This window comes from Corvus cornix, chromosome 1A (assembly GCF_000738735.6).
Source record: "Corvus cornix cornix isolate S_Up_H32 chromosome 1A, ASM73873v5, whole genome shotgun sequence".
Classification (NCBI taxonomy): Eukaryota; Metazoa; Chordata; class Aves; order Passeriformes; family Corvidae; genus Corvus; species Corvus cornix.
This window is the reverse complement of record NC_047057.1, coordinates 22003360-22025198: the sequence shown is the minus strand read 5'-3', so window position 1 is coordinate 22025198 and position 21839 is coordinate 22003360. Positions and strand designations below refer to the sequence as shown.

At 41.0% G+C, this 21839-nt stretch overlaps 1 protein-coding gene across 7 annotated transcripts in view; it reads left to right on the top strand.

The window, feature by feature from the left end:
• The first annotated feature begins 6502 nt into the window (after positions 1 to 6502).
• Positions 6503 to 21839, top strand: part of PTPRZ1 (protein tyrosine phosphatase receptor type Z1) — a 130899-nt gene continuing 115562 nt past the window's right edge. For all 7 annotated transcript variants that reach the window (XM_039571313.1, XM_039571312.1, XM_039571310.1 and 4 more), the window contains exon 1: positions 6503 to 7032. In XM_039571313.1, the coding sequence (XP_039427247.1) occupies positions 6975 to 7032 (58 nt within the window). In that variant the 5' untranslated portion in view covers positions 6503 to 6974. The remainder of the gene's footprint in view (positions 7033 to 21839) is intronic.

The following is a 21839-nucleotide window of genomic DNA, read 5'->3' as shown; positions in this document are numbered from 1 at the left end:
TATAAGATCTGTGAATGTGCCAAAACAACTTGCTTTTGACTGGAATTGACCTAGTATATCTTGGTTTAATGGCTTGTTCCAGAGAGATGCATTTATTTATTTATTTATTATTTACTATTAAATGGGCTATTGTTAAAGCCTGCTGCATATGTAGGAATGGGGTTTATTCTGCATGACCAACTGTTTGGGTCTATGCATGCCTTTAATCCATAGCTTAAGCATGCACTGCAGTTTTCCATTTTGGATTGATGTTTTTGAAAGTATACATTTTGGTTTTATTTGTCCAAATTTCCTGTCAGGATGTACACTATCTTTAAAAGAAGGCAGGAGAAAAGGAGCCTTTTAATCATCAACACCACTGAAAACAGTGCCTTATTCTGCAGTAACTGACTGAAAGAATTTTCTTCACTGGCACAGAAAATGCCTCTTTGCACTCCTTAATGAGACCTTTACCAGCGGTAAGAGCAGGAGGGGAAGGGGACGTGAAATTGTAGGCACAGCTCACTGCATGGGTGACATGAAAGACAGTAGGTGCCTTATGTGTCTCAAAGGGAAGGACCAAATTCAGTGCCTGGGTAGGCTGCAGAGGAGCTGGGAGTGGCTCTGCATGCCGCCACTGTCCCCAGCAGTAAGGCAGACCTGCTTCCATCTGGCCTTTCATAGAAAGCTGAGCAAAAGTCAAACCTCCCAGGAGGTCACACTACCCTGTGTTTGGAGACTTGGGGGGGGAATTGGACACTAAATAATTCACTCCTGCCCACTCTTCATTTATCATTTCAGGAGTTAGCCTTATCTGCCTCTGCGGGAAACTACTGTGTTGCTAACAGGTAACCAGGCAGTGGGATGATGTGCTAGTGTGGTCAAAGCTGTGCTTTGTGTTCCCAGGTTTACCTTTAATAATCCAAACAGAAATGAACAGGAGTGTTAAACAGGACTATGAAACCTTATTTTCATTTCCTCCTTTCATTTCTTTGCTGCATAGCAGGATGGAAAATAACCATATGCCCCTAGAGGCATATCCATTTGTCTAGAACATAGGAAGGGATTTGCAACTGGAGTAAGAACATTTTACAACATGGTCATGGTTCTCACAGAGATGAAAACATAGTCAGAAACTCAGCCAGTGGTGTATCTTTTTTCACAGAAAGGGTTCATGTAGAAAAAATAGAACCAACCTTCATGAAATATGTTGGAAACACTTGTTCACAACAGGTGCTGAGTAGTAGCAGTGGGTGTCATGTAGTAGTGTTGAGTGCTACATAGCAGAGAGGTAAATTGTGATCAAACAGCCAAAAATAAGTATGAAGGAAATGCAGATAAATTTGACTCAGTGCTCATGCATGTATGAATGTGTGTGTATATATATATACATATAAATATATATATATACATAGATATAGACATATGACATGTTCAAAATTTGCTTTTCAGTCCATCATTGCTTACTTCTCATACTCTATAAGCACTCTGCTCTGGTACATAGTGGGGTTAGAAGATCATTCTTCAGCAGACTTAACGAGGGGCACCTGTTTTGACACTTAAAGAATCAGCTAGGCACAGACTGGTTTTGCCAAAAAAGACAGGGTTGGTAGGGAGATGTGGAGTTTATTTCAGAATCACCTGGTAAAGCTGGGAGAAACAGATATATAAGGTTTCTAGCCCACAAACCTTTCATTTGCTTTGCCAGAAGGCGTGGTGCTGAAGGCTCTTCCACGGCTAGGCCAGACAGCTATCTAAAAAAACAGGTTTAACCCCTGCTTTCTTTAGTGCATCCAACAATTCAGCTTTCTTCAACTGGTTCTTACAGGGAAGTAAAATAAAACCGGATTATGTGAATAGACTTTGTCTCTCACACAGCCCTTCCAAGAGTCTGATGGCACCTGGCTGCTATCAAACTGTCAAGTTTTGATCTTTTTGTGAGAGGAAAACATATACATGTACTGCCATTTGGTTTAGCTTTGAAAATCCATTGGGTTACATCTTCTCTATAGGAAAGGGCCAAAAAAAGAGGTTCAAAGTCATAATTTTCTTGTCTTTTTGTATTCTTGGAGGCAGATGAATTGGGAAAGTAATGCTTCAGACATTTTAAAAAAAGAAAGTAACACTAGATAGAGTGCAAAAAATGGAATTCATTTAAAATATGGAAAAAATATCTTTATTTACCTGCTCATTGGTTTTTAATGATCTTGAAACTCTAACATGCCGAACAAAATTGAGGCAGACAAAAACAGTCAGTTTACTTTCATTTTGTATCTTACTATTACCAAAACAAAAGTTTGAGATCCCTTGCTAACACTTTAGGGGGCATTTAATATTAAGCACCCCTGGGAATAAGTAAATGCTCTGAAGAAAACCAGTATTTTAACCTGGCAGATCTGACACATTTGATTTCAGCATGACTCCTAATGAATTTGGGTTTTGTATGATGTATCTGAATGATATTCCTAATGATGGTAGTGACAGTAATTGCCAGGACGACATGTGTTTTGCACACACCTTTTAAATGTTTTGGGTTTACATGTGGATTTGTCCAGCAAACTAGAAACTAAAGATGGAAGCCCACAAAATTCTACTGTACCATACATATCAAGACATACTGGTGGTGTAGTGAAGGAAAGGGAAGGGAAAGGGAAAGGAAAGAGAGAAGAAAAGAAAAGAAAAGAAAAGAAAAGAAAAGAAAAGAAAAGAAAAGAAAAGAAAAGAAAAGAAAAGAAAAGAAAAGAAAAGAAAAGAAAAGAGAAAAGAAAAGAGAAAAGAAAAGAGAAGAAAAGAGAAGAAAAGAGAAGAAAAGAAAAAAGAAAAGAAAAGAAAAGAAGAAAGAGCTGCATGTAAACGCAAAAATGGATTTGACAAATATGAAAGACATTGAAAATGAAAACAAGAGAAGAAGATAAATGCCACAAGAATTTGACATTATTGTGAAAAAAAACCCATTAAGCACTCAAAGCTAGAAAAAAATTAAAAGCTCACAGAACCATGGAATGAATCACCCTGGAAATTAACAAGGTTGTCACAATACAAAGGGAAATACAGTATCAACACTGAGAAAAAGTTCATTTAGACTGATAAAAAATGTTGCAATTGATAAAAAGAGCAGATTTGAGGAAAATATTTAACATCAGGTGGGAAAAGTAAGCTGAACATAAAAGAAATTTTAAAACAAAAGGAAAGGCTTTTCAAAAGGAGAAAAGTTTTAAACAGTAACTAAACAGGGACCAGTTTCTCATCAAGATTTGCTAATGATTCATAAAAGTACAAGTAGAAACATCGTGTACTGAAAAAAAAGCTTTATGCAAATCCACAAAATATTTACTATACAGTATAGTGAGGAAAGTAAGCCATATTTTCATTGAGAAGTCATCAATAAGAGTAGTAAGCTTTAAAGAAACAGAAATCTGAAACGTTAACTACAAGTCCATTTCACATCTGCTTGCTCCTGTCTCATGTTCTTCATACAGAAGAGAGAGGAAGCAGTAATACAAATCATGATTTGAGCTAGTGAATTGTATTCTTTACACATTTGTTTACTTCCAAATAATTGCTGTGAACTTGGCTTGTCACAGTACAAGCTAAAACATCATGAACATCTTTGCTGAAGGCAAAGATGAAGTGTCACGCTGTCACAGCCAAGTGTTTCCTATATCACAGAAAGCTTTCTCCCCCGCCATTCCTCAGTTCAAGAACCAGAAGGGAATTGTAGCACTTGGCCTCTGTCCTGCGTCTTTTCTAAACACTGACACCTATTCAAAGCAGCTGTAAAGTATTATCACACCAAGATATTATAATTTAATTCTTATTCTGACCAGCTATGCGTATTCACTGAAAGGCCAGAGATGAACCTTCTAATCCATCCTAATTATCTCTGTATTATAGGCAATAAAAAGCAGATGAGTTGCTTAGTGTAGGCATCTGTGGTCATGTTTTAAGGAGACTAAATTTTTGATGTAAAGGTTTGAAATGAAGGAGAGTCTTAACACATTCACTGGTGATCTGTCTTAAATGTTAATCATTCACCTTGTAAAATATTATAGTGTATTACCTACTGAAAGTGAAAGTTAACTATCAGCATAATGGCCATGTCAGTCCAGAGTCTCCCTGTGTAGTAACTACTATGGAAAACTAGGAAATAATAGTCCCCTCTGTGAATGCTGTGCTCACCCTTCAATGTGGATGTGTTCACAATGGGTAACTTATTCGTGGCACAAATAAAAAGGAATTATTAAAGAAACCCTGTAAGAAAGGAATACAGTGACCTATCTAAAGCTTTTCCAGCATGTACCTGGGGCAGTTAATGAGGTTAGCAGCTGTTAAGAGGAGGTCCTTTAGTCTTTTCAGACAGTCACAAACCTTTGGCCACAGCTGAGCACCTGGAGATTAGAAAGTCACCAAACTGCTCAAAAGCTGGTTCCAACACGGATAGAGGAGAAGCCTGGAAGTTGTTGCAAGCTCATGTGTACTTAGAAGCAACACAATTGAGTTATGTCTACCTATCATGTTGAGAGGAAAGCCAAGCAGAGGTACAGCCTGAGAGTCAGGTATCATTGCAGGCTCTGGCTTTACACTGTACATTACAATGATACCTCCATATGTTACAGTAATACCTACACATACTGCTATGCAATATTGTATTATTCTCATTCCTACTGAGAAACTAAGCCATATTAGTTAATATAACACAAATATATTAACTATTTGTATTAGTATCTTGTCTTCCATATGTGTATCAGTGTGTTTGTGCATGCTTGTCTGTGCATGGGTTTGGAAATCACAATCATTTTTTCCTGGTATTTAGGTTCTTTTAATAACATGAAAATCAGCTGACGAAAATCTTTAACATTTCCCCTTAGGATAATCCTAAAATAGTTTTTTATTAGTGAAGCTCAGCATATGGAGCTTGTTTCTTCCCATGATACCAAAAGTCCATTTAACAAGAACTGTCACTCAAGTTAAGCTTTCTCCTAATGAATCAACCTCTATTGTATTTAAACTCTGTAGTACCCTGAAAGATGCTGACCTTGCATGAGAAGACATATCTACAGTCTGCTTTCCAAATACAATTGACAGCTTGAGCATCTTGGCACTCTCTCCTCTAACTTTTGTTCACTCTGGAATTTCTATTTTGCTTAGTGTCAAGATAGCTCATAACATCCCAAACAGCCAGGTAAAGCAGGAGGACATTGAAATGAGAAACACACAGGAGGGGTTTTTGCTTTCTTTGAATGAGAAACTGCAGATGCAGCTCCTGTGCCTGAAGACTGAGAGGCTCAGTAGAGCAGGGTACCTATAAAGCACCAAGTGTTTTTACACTTAAGTTGCCCACCATTAAAAGTCACATCACATCCGTGCAGAATAGACCGTTTCACTCGGATGCAAAGAGTATCACAAACACAGGGACCATTCACACGGCTCCTGGGCTGCACTTCGGCGAGCCTGGGATGAAGCCGAGGACCGTGTGTACCATCCAACGCTCCCAAAATCTCTTACGTTTGTCAGGGGTGTTTCCAGCCCCCACTTATCTTTTCCCATGAGGGCTCAGCTCGGCGTGGGAAGGCAGGCGCTGCCCAGAGGGCAGGATGCCCACTCCCACCGGGTCGGGGTGCGCGCAGGGCAGGGGGAGTTCAGTCGGGGCCCCGCACCGGGCCCACGCGTGCTGCTCTGCATCCCCCGGCACGGTGTCCGCCCCGCCGCCCCGCACTTGCGAATACGCGGGACCTGGTGTTTGTTCGCCTTCATCTTTCACTTCTGATTTGGGTGGTTTGGGTGGGTTTTGCTTTCTTTTTTTCTGGTCTTCTTTTGACTTCCCGCAGAAACGGTGCCAGTGCCTGCGCCCTGACCCACTTCTCCGTCGGATAATTATATTCCGCGGCTCCAGCCCCTTCCCCCGCTGCCACTCCAGTTCCCAGGGAACACGCAACTCCTCCGGTTCCCGGGGCAGGGAGCAGCCGGCAAATGGCACCTCCTTAGAGGCGGCTGCGCTCCCAGCGTCGCCGGTGCCCCGCGCCCGTTCCCACGACTGCCCCCATCGCGGTGCGCGCCCGCAACCGGGCCCCGACCCACGGCAGGGCGCTGGCCCGGGGCGATCGCTTCCAGACGGGGCCCTTCCCCTGGCTGCGGGCCCCGCGTGCCCCAGGTCGCATTGCCCGGCCGCGCACCTCGCTGACCTCGGAGAACCCGACAGCCCCCTCCCCTTCTCCGCCTCGAAATAAACTTTTCTTCCCACGCCGAGGGGAGGCTGGCGGTGTCTGGGGGGCCGCTCCCCCCCCGCCAACGCCGGAGCTGCGTCCCAGTCCTCGACCCCGGGGCTACGCTCTGCCCGCGGCGGCGTGAACCCCTCTCGGTCCCCAGGCCCCCCTTCACTCCCTCCTGCCTTTTGGGAGGGGCGGGGGGGGGTCTGCTCCTCCCGCCCGCGGATGCGCGCCACCGCACTCGCCGCGCACAACGCCCCCCCCCCCACGCATCCCCCACCCCGCACCCCCCCCAGCCACATCCACACTCCCACGCACACCCTCACACGCACACACGCAGCCACCTCACGCACACCCTCACACACACACACTCTCACACGCGCGCACACGTGCGCGCCCGCCCAGCCGAGCGCGGTCTCCGCCCCCCCGCGCGCACACACATACACGGCACACACACACGCACACACACACACGATACGTGCACACACTCGCGACAGACACATCAAGCGGACACCCGCGTACACGCACCCGCCCGGGCACACCGCGCTCCCCCGCAGCCACTCGCAGCCCCCGCCATGCGCTGAGCGGAGCCGCGGCCCCGCAGCTCCCAGCGCCGCTGATCCCGCCCGCCCGCGGCGTGGGGGCGGCCGCCGGGCGCGGCCGCGGCGCGGAGCCGGATTCCCGCGGGGAAGAGGTGCAGCAGCCCGCGGAGGCAGGCGGGCGGGCAGGAGGCTGAGACAGCCGGACAGGCAGGCAGGCAGTCGGAAGGAGGCGAGGAACGATTTGGACATGCTCATTCTCGGGCGCTTGGTTGCCTGCATCCAGCTCATCTGTATCCTCAGAGTGGGTGAGTGATCTCTGCATGAATTCATCTTCGGGCTTCGGAACAACTTTTCTCCCCGGGCTCTGGTGGGTTTTGGTGTCTCTGATCCCTTTTGATTAGGTATTGCAGGCGCAGTCCCTGTCTGTTCCACACTGCGAAAACACGCTGCCAACACCACGGGTGGGAGCGTTTCTCCTACCCTTTTTACCTCAGCCGCCGGCCTCCGAGGATGCGCGGTACCCCACGCCACCCCCGGCACCGGCGGGCTGCTCCGGGCGGGGCTCGCCAGCCCACCTTGCCTCTCTGCTCCCCCAGCGCGCCCCGCCAAGCCCTCTCAGGGGTCCGGCCCCGCTGGGCTGCCTGCACCCGCGGGGGAGGGACCGGGTGTGGGCCGGTGACAGGGGGAGAGAGAAAATCCGTGCCCGGCAATGCTGATATCGAGCTTCTTTGGGGACATGGGATGTGAGATGTTACTTTAGGCTCTCGCATGAGCTGTTCCGAAGAGAAGGGGATGGTGCAAAATTTCACTTCAAAAAAGGATTCGTTCTCCCCGAACGGGTAACGTCAGTGGTTGCCCTAGACCATGCAAAATACCAGTCGTTTATTCACGTGGGACCCCACATACAGAATATGGATTCATATATAGATTTAGTAGGACTGCTTACATAACTAAATTCATTTTCAGCTCATGCAGACCTGTGCAACTGGAGTGCATTCTACAAATCATGCAGTGCCCTGTTACACGAGACGATGTTTATTATAACCAGCGTGAGTCACTTGATGCTGTTAGAAGTGCTCTCTTCAGTACGTCGTCAAATAAATTCTAGCAGCTTACGTGGTAGGGTTCGTATCTTGTTGGATAATCGGTTTGAATTTATAAGCTTTTATCAAATAGATCACTAGAAAATACCAGTTGGCTGCTTGTATTTCAGTATGAGGAACTTGGGAGCCTCACCTCCATGTGTACAAAACCAGTCTTACAATAGGTCTGTGGTGACAAAGTAGTCACTAACCTACATTCGTCACCCAATAGGTGGTGCTGCTTCTGAAACCATGCAGCTCTATAAACAAAGATCGGGGTTAGGTTACTCGCAGTGAAAGCAATTTCGTAGCAAGTTCTACTAGTTAGAGAAAACTACTTTTTAAAATTTTATGAGGAAAAGTATTTTTGCCTCTTTTCAGAAAATACTGTGGAATGATTCAGCTATATACGTGATGAATGTAACTGACCTTCAGTTAAAACGTGTGATCTTTGTAAGGGCATTAATAACATTTTAATGTCACTTTTAAACTAACCTATTCCTAAAAATAGGGTGTTTACTACAATTCTCTTACTTCTAATAATTTTCTTGTACTATGGCAAAGAATGGCCTATTATAAAACTTTTGATAAGTTTTCATAATGTCTTTCTTACATTGCCAACCTGTTTCCTAAAATCAGATGTACTCCCGAGACTATTTAAAGGAAAAAAATTAGCAGATGTTTTTACATTTGTGTGGAGGTATATGAAAATGGTTGAGAACAGATCAAGTATACAGTGATATGATCATAATGTAATACAACTCTATTCAGTTTTGGAAAGAACTTCCCTATTCAGGTGATCCTACCACATTGGAATCAATGAAAGACAAACATAACTTCTGTAACCTTTTGTTTTGTTTTGTTTTAAATAATTTCATCTAGCATCTTACTAGAAGTAAGCTGGTTTTATATAATGTAGCGTTTAGGTACTTGTTGTGCATATGGATGTTATATTCATGAATTTGCGAGATCTGACAGGATGGGAAAAGATTTTCTACTCATACATAAGGTGTAAGTGCATCTACTTTTTGTTTCTCTAGACTGATACACTGTTGTTTTCAAACCTGACCTGAAGAGGACCCCCTTTCTAGATGTGATGGATTGATTTGGTCTCAATGGTGCATCATTCTGAAGACTCATGGGCTAGACTTCTCAGTGTGTTCAACAGTATGATTGTTCCCAAGAATGAATACCCTGTACAAGCTATTAGATAGATTTAATCAGATTTGATTTGAATATGTTCCTGTTTGAGTACCTCTCCACAACAAATATGCTATAATCTGATAGCATTAGTTCATAGAAACAAATACTTAGTCAAAATCCTGATATTATTTTCTTCTGTGGTTTTTGTTTGTTTGGGTTTTTTTTCATAAAAAATAATATCAATTATTGCATACCACCAATGTATGGTTCCAAGGGTTTGGTGAGAGAGAAGAACTGGATGGGACTATCTGGCTCTTACCATTAAATATTTCTGGTGCAGAAGAAACCAGACCCACAGCTCTGTGAATGAATTGGTGCTGGAGAGCATGGCAATCTGCCTCTGTGGAGCCTACGCTTATTAGCGTGAGGCTAGGCAACGTGTAGATCACAGCCTCATTTGCTTGCAGTTTCAAAAAACGTACCAGACCTCAGGTGGTCTGGTACAGAGCTTTTTAAGTGGTCCTTCCTAGTGAATCTGACTGGGATATTTGCTGTTGACTTTGGGAGATTCATCAGGGAAATCTGTCTCATATGTGTCCAAAAAAGAAAAGGCAGCCAAGACACCCTCACTGAGGAATAAACTATTAGAGCAGATGTAGGCAAAAAGTTCTTCTGGGAATGGCAAGACAGCGACAGTTCATTCTCTGTCGAACTGAAGAAATGCTTAGGAGCTTAGTTCTAACTTATCTGCTGAGTTATGAACAGCACCTTCCTTCACAGTGTTACTGAAGCCAAGGAACTTGATTACATCAAGTACTGATGTAATTTTTTATGGAGCAGGGTACTGTGTGAGTAGTCTCAGTGAGTGCCATTCAGTGAAACTTGTGGAGTGAGATGCTCTTCAGTCACAAGTAAGAGCTCGTAAGAAATCCTATGCAATTGTTTGTGAGCACTACCGTGTAGAGATTTCCTATTGAGTTTTTTCTTTTACTAAGATTAAAGGGAAAAAACCCCAACCCTACATGGACAATTCACTTGGATTTTTACATTTTTATTTTAAATGAGAAATTTATGAATCTGTAATCTTCAGCCTGTATATGTCTCAGACTGAAGATATTTGAAAATCTGCCCTGGCTTACTGATGTGTTCCATGTAACCTGAAAGTCAATGGGGTGTGCCCTTTTTGTGCCTTTTGTGGCATTGTTCCTATGGAAATAATATCTGGAGTCTTTTCAATAAGTAGATTATTTATGAATTTGTGTAGGCAAGAAAATGTTCATAGAAAAAGGAACATGTTTTAACAAATTACACTGTAATTGTGGTTAAATTTGAGTCAAAGAAGTGTAAATATTTAGGCAAGAGTTAAAAATATTCCATGCTCTCACTAGAAAAATGTATGGGTAGTTTCCCCAAATAAGGTAAGAAATTTCTCTAGAATTAGCTGATCTGCATCTTACTGCTATCACTGTCTGACCTCAACCAGGCTTTTGTGTTTCAAAATGCAACTAATTAATCTATAAATTTAATTAGTTGTGTCTCAGTTTAATTTCTCACTATCTAGAAAATACCTCTCTCTCGTTTTTAATTTTTTTCTGGCATCCCTGTGCCATGACTTTATTTGCACAAAGCTGGTAACAGTTCCCTAAATATTCTTGTTTTTCTTATACAGCTGACATCAGGACAGTATTTCCAAGCTGTCAGGCAGCATGCACCTCACTATCAACATGAAAGCAACTTCTCTGCACTCTTTACTGGATGGTCACAACTAAAAATAGTGAGAATCTAAAGCACAGCACACTTTGGCCTCCTAGATCCAATCACACTGTGTGTTCATTCTCATGTCCATGTGTTTAGACTCAGTAAGCCCTTAGACTGCTAGAGGACTGTGGGATCAGATCCTTCTTTTTTGCACTAACCTCTTATTTTCACAATGTTTTTGTAGGCCAGTTATTTGGCACGCTTCAAACTGAATTGCATCACAGTAATAGTAATGTATACTACTGCTAATGCTTGAGCACATTTTACATTTAAGATTGTATGTTCCTATGGATGATGATACATAGCTCCTATGGAGAAATTTAATCCTGCCGTATCTAAAACATAAGAGCTAAAAAAAAAAAATAAGAATTTTAGAACTGATTTATTTTATACTTTAACCATCTATATTATGACCATATATATGTTATGCATTTTTGTACCATAGAGATTTATATATATCAAAATGTAAATATACAGTATGGATTTCTTTTAGGTTCAAATACTAGCAGGTATGAAAAGTGATGAAATGAATGGCATTTTAAAATTAATGTCAGTGTAGCCAAGTATTTACTCAGCACACTAGTCGTCTGTAGGACATATCTAAAATAGTTATGTAACTTCCAACATTGAATCAATACAATTCATAAGGAGAGTTTTCTAAACTGCATTTGGCCTTACTTCATCTCTGAATTTACCCTTCTATCTGGATTCCTGGAGAGAAACTAAATACTATATATAAAAATAAGATGGTAATTTGAAAACATTATAATTATAATCTGTCTTGTAAATTAGGATGTTAATTTATTAAAATAGGCACTTGCCCATTTCTAAAGGAAGGCTATTTCCTAGATTTTCAGTGCTCATCATTTAAGTGGCCACTTCCCACTATGAGATCTCTAATTAGGAATTTAAGGGTGAACAGATTCTGTTCTTTCCCTGACAATTTCAATTCCTCTTCAAATGTGCTGTGCTTCTCAGTATTCCCCGTAGGGCCTAGAAGTCTGTGGCAGTTCCGGAGCCCCCAGCTCCCATTTAACAGCTCAGTTCTCACAGCTTCGTGCACCATTTATGTGGCTTTCCTGTTCAAGACATCCTTTGGCTATTCAATAAGCTTCTTTTCCCATAAAGACAAAAGTTACCTTTTTGAATACATGTCAAGCCTTCTGTATTAGAAAGATGAATCTACAGGAAGAAAAGGACTTACAGTATTAAATAAACAAAATCCACTAAATGAAAGATAGCAAATATTTCAAAGAGGCTGGGACTATAAATGAGACTTGGCTCCTGCAGATTGTTGAGGAACTGTTGGCAGCAGAATACTTTGGTAGGAAGGTATGGTGCAGGTTGCTTGTTGAATACAAATTACAAATAGAAATTAGATGTTGGTCCACCAGTTCAGTCTTGAGGCTAAAGTGGAAATAACTGGAGATTTTAGAAACAGGGGGAGGGTTTATTTTGCTTACTTTGCATCACTGGCTAGTAATTGTGGCACTATCTGATAGAGGTGAAATAGTAGACTTTTTAAGTAAAGCAGACACTGTGAAGTGTCACAGCTTATTCTAGATGAGGCATGCCTCTCAAAAGCTCCTATTGCCTTCTACATCTTGCCCATAGGAGACTTTGGTTTCCTTTGATCCACTGGAAGTAGCCTATTTCGCCCTACAAATCAGTATTTTTCATTACTATTTGAAGACCCCAGGAGCTATTGTTTGAGTTAGTTAATTTCAGAAATCATTATTGTGGTGGAAGTCACGAGGATGATGAAAGTCCTATCCTACATCTGATGAGGAAACCTTGGCAATGAAAGTAGGATGCCTGTGGAACTTAGGTGTTTGAACACAAATTTTTAATCAAAAGGTTCCCAGACTCAGCTCGTACTTTGGTGGCTTCCAGGGAAGCTTTCAGGCAGCTATAGTTTCTCTCCTGCATGTGCCCTAACCTGGCCTTATCGTGTGCATCTCAGTGCCTCTTTAAGTCCAAAGTTTCCTTGGATCCAAACCCAAATATCCTTTCAGATGACATTCCTGAGCCTTAAGTCAGTAAGGTTCCCTAAATACATACTGACAGAATCATGATCTGGCTGCTGCTGCTTCTGTTTGGGACAAAGGACAAGAGGGTGGCTGTGCCACCTTCTCATGTTGTAGCCCAGTCACTGAAGCATTTTACCAAGACAGTCTAGAGAGAAGGACTGGTCTGAGATAAAGGGATTTGAACCTCCATCTTCTGTCTCCAAACATTAGGTTTTGTCAAATGAGAAGACTTTTCATACTTCTTGTGTAATATGAAACAATTTAGCTTATTTTTAAAATTTTTGTTAGAACAATATTTTGAGAGGATTCTGGACAGTATCTTGAAAGAGGGTTGCTAAGCAGTTGGAAACCACATCTATTTCAGGAATTTTTGGAGCTGGAAATGGAACCTGGGAGAGTTTGCAAGAAAATTTGCCAGCATGTAAGTTTGCCTTTTTCTCACTGTCCAATTCAGGCTTCTGAAGCAAGGACTCTGAATTAGTAAGATACCACAGCAAGATAGAAAATATGAGGTCTTAGGACTGCTCCTACTCCTATTTCATTATCTACTTGCTGGATACAATGCATAAATCACTACCCCTGCATTTTCTCTGGTTGAGCAGATTTTGCTTGTTTCTTTAATAGTTCCAGATACTTATTTAAAGAAGGGAATTCTAGGTTGCACTTCTGAAAGACTAACCTCTCAAAGGTGGGCAAAGCTCAAATATATTTCCACCAGTTCAGCATTTGACATCAGCTCTCCTGTTCAGCTGAGTACCATTTGGGCAAGCCAGTTGCTTGTTACTGCACTCAGCGGCTTAGATCACCTAAAGACGGGGGAGCAGCCTGAACTTCAGGGCTCTGGAGCCTACTGCTGTTGTGTGACAGGTGGATGATTCTGCTAAAGCCATCTTGCACTTGAGTTTTTTTCTAAGTCAAGGCTATTAAATACATCCTTTGCACCACAGTTTCAGATTCAGCAGCTAAAAAATAGGCTAGATGTGGTTTGGCTACTTGCCGTATAAAAAGCACTATTTCCTTGTCTAGATTTTTACAGCATCCAGTTAGACATACAAGGTGACGTGTTTGGTTTTTTCCTATTCCCCTTTATGTTTCACTAAACATAAAGAATGTAGTTACTTTGAAATTTTCTCTGTGATATTGAAATACTAAAGATCCTACTGTGCAGGTAGCATTCAGCAATTTGTATTTCTCTATGAAGATACTAGGACTTCACTTGAGCAGTGAGAGATTTTATTAAGAGTTTTTGGGAGCAGTATATCCATTAGTAATTTGGCTGTGAATTGTCATCCTCATTGCCAAAAAACTTCTGCTAAATATTGGATTACCTGGAGCCTGAAATACAAAGTAGGTAACATTTGAAAAGGTATCCATCTTCACTGCCTGATTTATCTGTTTGCTGAGATACGATAAGAGTAAAGCAGTGAAGAGGTGGTTAAACGGTGACATGGAAAGGACAAAATAAGAGATGTCCAGAGTACTTTTACTGTGTTAAAATCGTGTTACAAAAATTGGTGTTCAGAATCCTGTAAATTAAGGATGTTGCATAAAAATAAATCACATCAAATATATCTTAGTGAAAGGTATGCTTATGTAAATTCCCTAACAGAATGTGACAAAGAATTCCTGACTCATTTAAAATTTTCTTGGAAGTCATGGTAAGCTCTTTAATGAGGACAGATTTTTTTCTTGGTTTTTGATAAGCTATCCACACCAAATGAAATATTTTCCTGAAGAAAATTGAAGGATTTACTGAATTCATTGAGATTTAGACTGGTTTGTATCATAATTCTTCAGAATACATTTTCCCAAAAATAATGCTATTTTTCAAAGCTGTCAGATCCTTAAAAAAGATAAATCTGTAATGTTCTGCATGGGCAGCATATACCGAAGAAACTAAAAGCTTTTTGAAAGCTAAAGCAAATATTTTGAGGAAAAATGAAGCCTTTAAAATCAGCGTTTAAAAAAAGACTTGATTCTTCAATTGCTTTATATGCTGAACTCCATGATTTCAGCAGAAATTCCCAAAAAGAAAAACATCTGCTTGCTGAGACTAAATAGCTAATGATCAGAGTAACAGCTGGCTTTATAAAAGGGACCTAATATTACTCCAGGCAATTTGTCTTCTGGCTCCATCCCCAAACTGACCAACTGGGTTTGATCTATTTCTAGCCATTTAGAAAAGTCATTTGGTTCCAAGTGTATGCCAGTTATTTCTGTCACTTCCTTTTGTAACTCTTATTCTGATAGGCATGTCTAAGTATGATAACTAAAAAATTTGTCAGGCTGGGACTTCCTGGGAGGCCCAGGAGCCTTCTTCCAGCTTCTTAGAGCATTCCAGCTAGGTGTCTGTGACATGTCATTCTAAATTGGTGCACTCACCACACAACCCATCTGCCTGTCATTTGCACAGAGTTTGGGGCAAGTCTTGTGTGGTCTGTGCCTACCTCCTTCTTTATTAACTTTGAGTTTTGGTCACCACCTTTGCATTTCATGTATCTTGCAATGTTGCAGAAAAACTTGCTTTGGGTTGTTTTGTTGGGTTTTTTTTCTAACACACCTTGGGTTTGTGTTAAAAAAAACCTGTGTATCACTGTAGATCCACAGATCAGAGTAGTTACTTCTGGCTTATGTGCACAAATAAATCCTGGATGAGCACCAAGGGGAAAAAGTTTCAGAAGACCTCTTTAAGTTTTAGGATAGCGCTAACACAAACCCAAATGACTGTAAACTGGCAATGTGCAAATTTATACTGAAAATTCAAAGAAAGTTCCTAACCATTACAACAGTGGAATTCTGAAAAGTGCGTCCAATGTTAACAGTGGGAGCAAAAAGCCAACCTGATTTTTTTTTTTGTAATTGTAGAGTACTATGTTTTTTATGAGAGCCTGTGGCACCTGAAGCAGGAGAGAACCCTGACAGTGATCTAGAAGTTCCTGTCAGTGAGTAGCATGGCACAAACTGTGCTAAATAAGAAAACTGAGCAGTGTGTAGCTGGCTGTGCCAGCCAGCTGCCCACCAAAACCACATAAACCAGTCATTGCTCATGATGGACTGGAGCATTTGTAAGCTGAGGTACTAAGGAGTGAGTGCTTACTTAGCATCTCAAGTACCCCTCAGCATTTCAAAATGCATACAGAAAAAGAAAGAAATTTATAAATAGGAGACTATATATATCATAAATACAATGTAAAGTCATGACACTTAAAAACTTGCATTTTGTGTTTGTTTATTGTATTTTGGGGCTGTTGACCACTTGCTTTTTTAAATAAGATTACTCGCACAGGTACAAGGTAAGAAACCTCCTTTAAAGAAAGGGTTTTGAAATTGTGTTGTATGACTTCAGGGGCTAGTAGTAGAGTTAAAATACTAGCCAACTGAAAATCCTAGGGAACTAGCTATCAGTGTTCTCACTCTCTCACCTGATACAACTGTAGGAGATTTCAATTCATTTTATTTCAGTGTCAAATTTTGCACTGGCTGAATTCTGAAAGTATTCTCTGGATCATCTGCCCATTTCTCATCAAACCTCTCCACGTCCACCTGTCATATTCTCATATAAATGGTTTGGCATCTCTGTCAGCCCCATTTCTCACTACATGCACATTTCTGCAAAGACACAGGCAGTTATGTGGTAGTTTACTCATGTAAAATTACTCCAACTTTGTGAGGGTTCTCATTGATTGGCTTCTGCACTCCTTTTAAAGTGTAATTCATACATATCTGATACAATTATTTCTCCCTGATTGTTCCTCCTCTTTTATTTGGGATGAAGAAAAAGGGATTTGTGTTTTGCTTACTGCTTTATCTGTGTGGTAAAAAATCAAACAAACATAAATCAATATGTATTAGAACGAGCAAAACACTGGGTAAAAAAATGTAAATTCCTTATTTTTTTTCTCTACAGGTTTTATTTTCTGCACTGCTGCCTAATCAATTTCAAAGGTTTATTTTTTGGTATGTCTTGATGAGAGACATAAAATATTTCTGTATTTAGAATATATATATGTATTTGACCAGAGATCAGGACAGTATTACATTCGACATAATTCATTCAGAAATACTTAGACTAGAAATTTTTCTTTTAATCCATTTGTGAAAAATAGATCCATTAAAAATTCCTGAGGATTATGCAAAAATATCCTTTAATCTGAATCTTTTTTTCAGCATTTTCTGGTTTGTGCTATCCACTGTGGGATTTGTCATGCATAAATCAGCAGACAAAGTATGTTTCGATGTGGCAGTAGTCATCTTTGTCTGTATGGGAAGTTCCAAACTTTTTGTGTGAGGTGATAAGATTGTGACACAAAATCTTCTAAAGATTTGTCTGAGCAGTGGCTGTACTCATGAAAAAGGAGGTTTAGATTAGATACTAGAAAGAAATTCTTCACTGAAGGGGTGGTCAGGCATTGAAACAGGCTGCCCAGGGTAGTGGTGGAGTCACTGTTCCTGGAAGTGCTTAAAAAAACCATGTGGAGGTGGCACTTGGGGATATGATAAAGTGGTGGACTTCGTGGTTGGACTTGATGAACTTAGAGGTCTTTTCCAACCTTAAAGATTCTATGATTCCATGAAAAATGACAAAAGGAACAGATATGCCCTGTTGTTAGAAATACGTGCACATCTTTTATGATCCGATTAGCTTTTGCAACTATTTAAGTGTTTACTGTAGAGGAGATTCGTCATAGTAAAACATTTTGCAAGTGCAATTTAGAGCAGATTAAAAATGTCCTTATTGCCCTGCTGAATGGAAGAAGACGGGTTCATCTAAATCTGGTAAAGCTAATAAGGCAGTGATGCATAAAAAATAGTTTCAGGTTACATGCAGTCAAGTGAAATACAGGAAAATGTATATGGAGCAACCAGAAAATCTAGTCCTGTTTTTGGTGAATAAGGTAATATGAGTTAATCAGCTTTTTCTAATATGATCTACTCATTCTATCACAATTGTAAAGAGTGCATTTGAACAAAACTATAATACAGGTTTTCATGGTTTGCTTCATTAGTTAAATAAATCCTTGGATGTGCAAGAGCTTTTTGAAAGACATGTAACCCTGAAATCTGCTGTTCCCTTGAAAGCAACAGGAAATTCAACCTGCTCAGAGCATGATTAAATCAAAGGGGTTTCATCCTCTTTTAGTGGAACTCAGAATGCTGGGTGTGCATAGACTGGGAGTCACAACAGCCAGCATGCCCTGTGCTGGGACATGCAAGCTTGGCTGGTAAAATAAAGATCAGTGTAGATAAAAAAGTGTGAAAAAATAACGAACTGGGACATGCCTCTCAGGGCCACATATTGGACATAACTATGCTGAAACATCTTGTTTAGATGGCTAGACTTGGGAAGTTCAGAATTGTTGATCTTACTAACCCTAAACCAGCTATACAATGCTAATACTGGACACTTCCCATCATCACCTAATAATACAACGTTTGCCAAAGGAGCAGGAGGTGGCAATCCTAAACCTTTCCCCTGTACCGGGGTTTGAACCACAGCTGTGGAGTGCAGTATGATCCACAGTATGACAGAGCACAGCAGCTGAGGATGGGCAACACTGTTAATCTGTACCAGGCTGAAGATGGGAATTGTAGATTGAAATAGAAAACCTAAATATTCAGTCCAATGAGTGGGGTAAGGTGGTTCAGTGCAGCATTTCCAGGTGCTAGACTAGATTTTTGCCCCCTCTTCTTCACTGCACCCCTGCTACCCTGCTCCAGAGCAGCAGCTGCTGCGGTGTGTGAGCAGCAAATCCCTGGTCTCCGCCTTCTGCTGTGGCTTCCTACCACCTTCCCCTGCTACACCCCCACAACACTGTCACTCTGTGGCTGCAGTAGGGATCTCTCTGCTGAGATGGACACAAATGTGCATTTGGCAGCCTGTACTGCTGGAAGGGCCTCTCTGTCTGTGATGGGCAGTGGGCAAGAAAATACGTTCTGTAGGTTGGTTTAAAGCCTTGAGTCAGCAGTTGGACCATACTGGGTTATATCTGTCATAAAAGGAGTGACATGGGATTCCAGTCCTGCTATCCAATGTAAAACACACCAGGATTTCTATTGTCTCCTGTAGTTTTGAAACCTGATGAAGAATGCTGCTCTATCTCCTGGTCTGGTCCATCTAGTGCTTATCTAGGTCTTCTGGGCATCTCTGAATGGTCACCTGCTTACCCTGCACCCATGAAGTCTCTGTATCTTTCAGTCTTTGACCAGTTGCTGATTTTTTTGTGTTGCAGAAGGTGAACCAGTTAGATACAAAAGTGGACTGTAACTCTCCCAGAAAAGTGTGTAGCTGTACCGTTAGTCTGTGTAAAAAATGTGTGCATTTGTATCACGCCTGTTGGAATAGCAGGAGGTTTTCTGCCACAGGCAGGTATGGCAATGGAATGAGCAACTGCTGCAGTGCCCTGGAAGAAAATACAGCATGTGCTCCTTTTTGTAGCAAATCAAATGCTTTAGATGGCATAGAGACAACAGATGAGTTTCCCTGGTGAGTCACTGAGCTTCCCTAAAGCCCTGTATCTCCAAGGCTTTCTGCTGAGGTGAAGCATATTACTCTGCTCCCAGTACAGGCAAGACCTTAAAGGCTTAGTCAGACCTGTAATTAATTAATGCTTGTGTAAGATTTAGAAGATATTTCACTAGATGAGCACTAAGTCTGTTGCTAATGATTTCAAATATACGAAGCAACTTCCTAAAACCCTTTGAAATTGGCAATTATAATGTTCTGTCTTACACGGGAAAGCTTTGATCACTTCAGAGCAGGAAATAAATGCATGACTTAAACTGGAGAGATACAGTGACAGAACAGCAGCAAACTGTGAAATACAGTGGCATGGCAGAGAGCCAGGGGAAGATTTGCTGTTGCTCCTTCCAAAACCGATTTGAAGTCATTTCAGTATTTCTGTCTTGCATAAATGACTGTGAAAGTCCTAGGAGGTCTGCAGTTGCATGTGCTTACAGTCTGAAGATAAGACTTGATTGAAGAATTTTTGCCTTCATGTCCTCTTCATTTTTTTTTTTTTTTTTTTTTTAATTCCTATGCAATTACGAGGGTACGTTCTGCCAGAGCTCTAGAAGCAAACCTAATGAAAATCTGACTAGTTCTATCACAGGTACTTAAATGTGATTCTTTAAAAAAACGTTAAAGTATGTCTGAAAGCTTATTGTTTTCTGTTCAATGGTAGGAATACTTTGCAGAGAAACTAACTAGCTACAGTCTAGAAGCTTCATTTTTGCCACGGTGTTTTCTGAGAGCAAAACGTGTGAAGATATCTTCTGTGCTTGACTAATGCATGTTGTGGGTTTAGCAATGCCATCCACCAAATTGTTTCCCTAACTCATTCAATTTTTCATGAGGTCATTAAAATTAAGAAGGTTCTTAGGTATAAAGCAGTGTGGTATTTGCTTGTGAACTTTTTACAGTTCCTCAAATAACTTTCAGTTATTAATGTGTAGAAGAGAGAAAATAAGAACATTTTAAGAAAATAAAAATGCATTCTAAAAAGACTCTGCTTTTAAGGATGTATTGGGTTTTTTTAAACTATTGTAGTGCTGTCACCTGCATATAATATGCACCTGCTGGAGGCATCTTCAGAAACAGTTATTTGCTTTGATTAATTGCATAATAAATTCTCCCTTGTGGCTGATTAAGTGAAAAATACTAGAAGTTGCTTCTTGAAGGAGCAAATACTATTGTAATGGTTTTATATCTTAATAAAATAAAGTTACATCCAAGTAAAATGAGGGGAAAAAGGTCTCTCTCTCTAATTGTCTATAAGCTTTCCACTGAGGGATTAGATGTTAGCACTGTGCCTATAGATGCAGTTCTAGTACACTTCAGATATTTTACAAAAAATTGGGAAACTTATAACTGGTTACTGGAAATACAACCATTTAAAATACACAATATATTTATTTCATTGTGTACACAGATTAATCCTTTAACTGGCCTTTTACATGTGTTGGATACTTATACAAAAATGAGATCTGAGGTTATACTGACATGTGGAGATGCTGTATAATCAGGGAATCGCTACATTAATTACTTATGTATTGACAACATTTAAGTGCATCTGGCAGTGACCAGGGTTTCATTTTATAAGGTACCATGTGAACACAGAGCAGGAATATGACACCTACTCTACAGAATTTAGAAATAAAATAACATACAGAACGAGAAGCTGATAGGACAGAGAAGGCAGGAGTAAGTGCTAAGAAAAAGTCATATATTAGTCAGTATAAAAAGCAGATGAGTTGGTGAAGCAGCAATTTGTCATATCTTTTCTAGCTATTCCTGTGAGTACCCATTTTCAAAGAGGGATTTAAGAGGTCTGTCTCAGTTCTACATCTGAAAGGTAGAGGTAGTAATACTTCACTCAAAGGTATTTTGTGTGAACAAGAGTACGTTCACATTTCTGAAGCTCTTTCAAGAGTGAAAAGGTTGGCTCCAAGTCATAGGTTATAGGGCAGCGTCGCTCTGTGAGGACATGGTGCAGGGAACCTTTGCAACCTCTGAGGACCCAACCTGTGTGTGAAGGCAGCTCCATTTGCAGTCCCTTGGAGTCCCTGGTGCAGCTCTTTGCATCTCCAGGTAACACTTTGAGATGAGGAGAAACGTTAACCTGGAGACCTGCTGTATCCTGATGATTCAATAGGAAACTGAAATCATGAGACCGTGGAACTGCACCTGGCAGTTTCAGCTCGAGCATGTCATTTTACCTTTGCTTGTTTGCTTCCTGCAAAGCTGAGATGATATACCCATGCTTTCTGACATCAGTTCAGGAACAAAAGTACTACATACACGTGAGGGTGCAGACATATTACAGAGTGCACGTGGGCATGTCAGCAGCTGAGGTGTTCTGCTTTGTGTGAAAAAGGGAGCCCTTTCAGCCTGAGAACAGCCTTCCTAATGCTGTGTGACTTCACTTAGGGTAGACTGCATGTACATTTACACCTGAAAACATGAGTCAAAACAGCTGATCTGAACATTTAGCTTGTGGTGGATCCTCTCTGATCATAATCATAAATGGAGGTTCTCACCCTGTGTGACCCACTGCTACTCAGAAACTATGGGCTGCAACAAGATCTTGTACCTCATGGTCC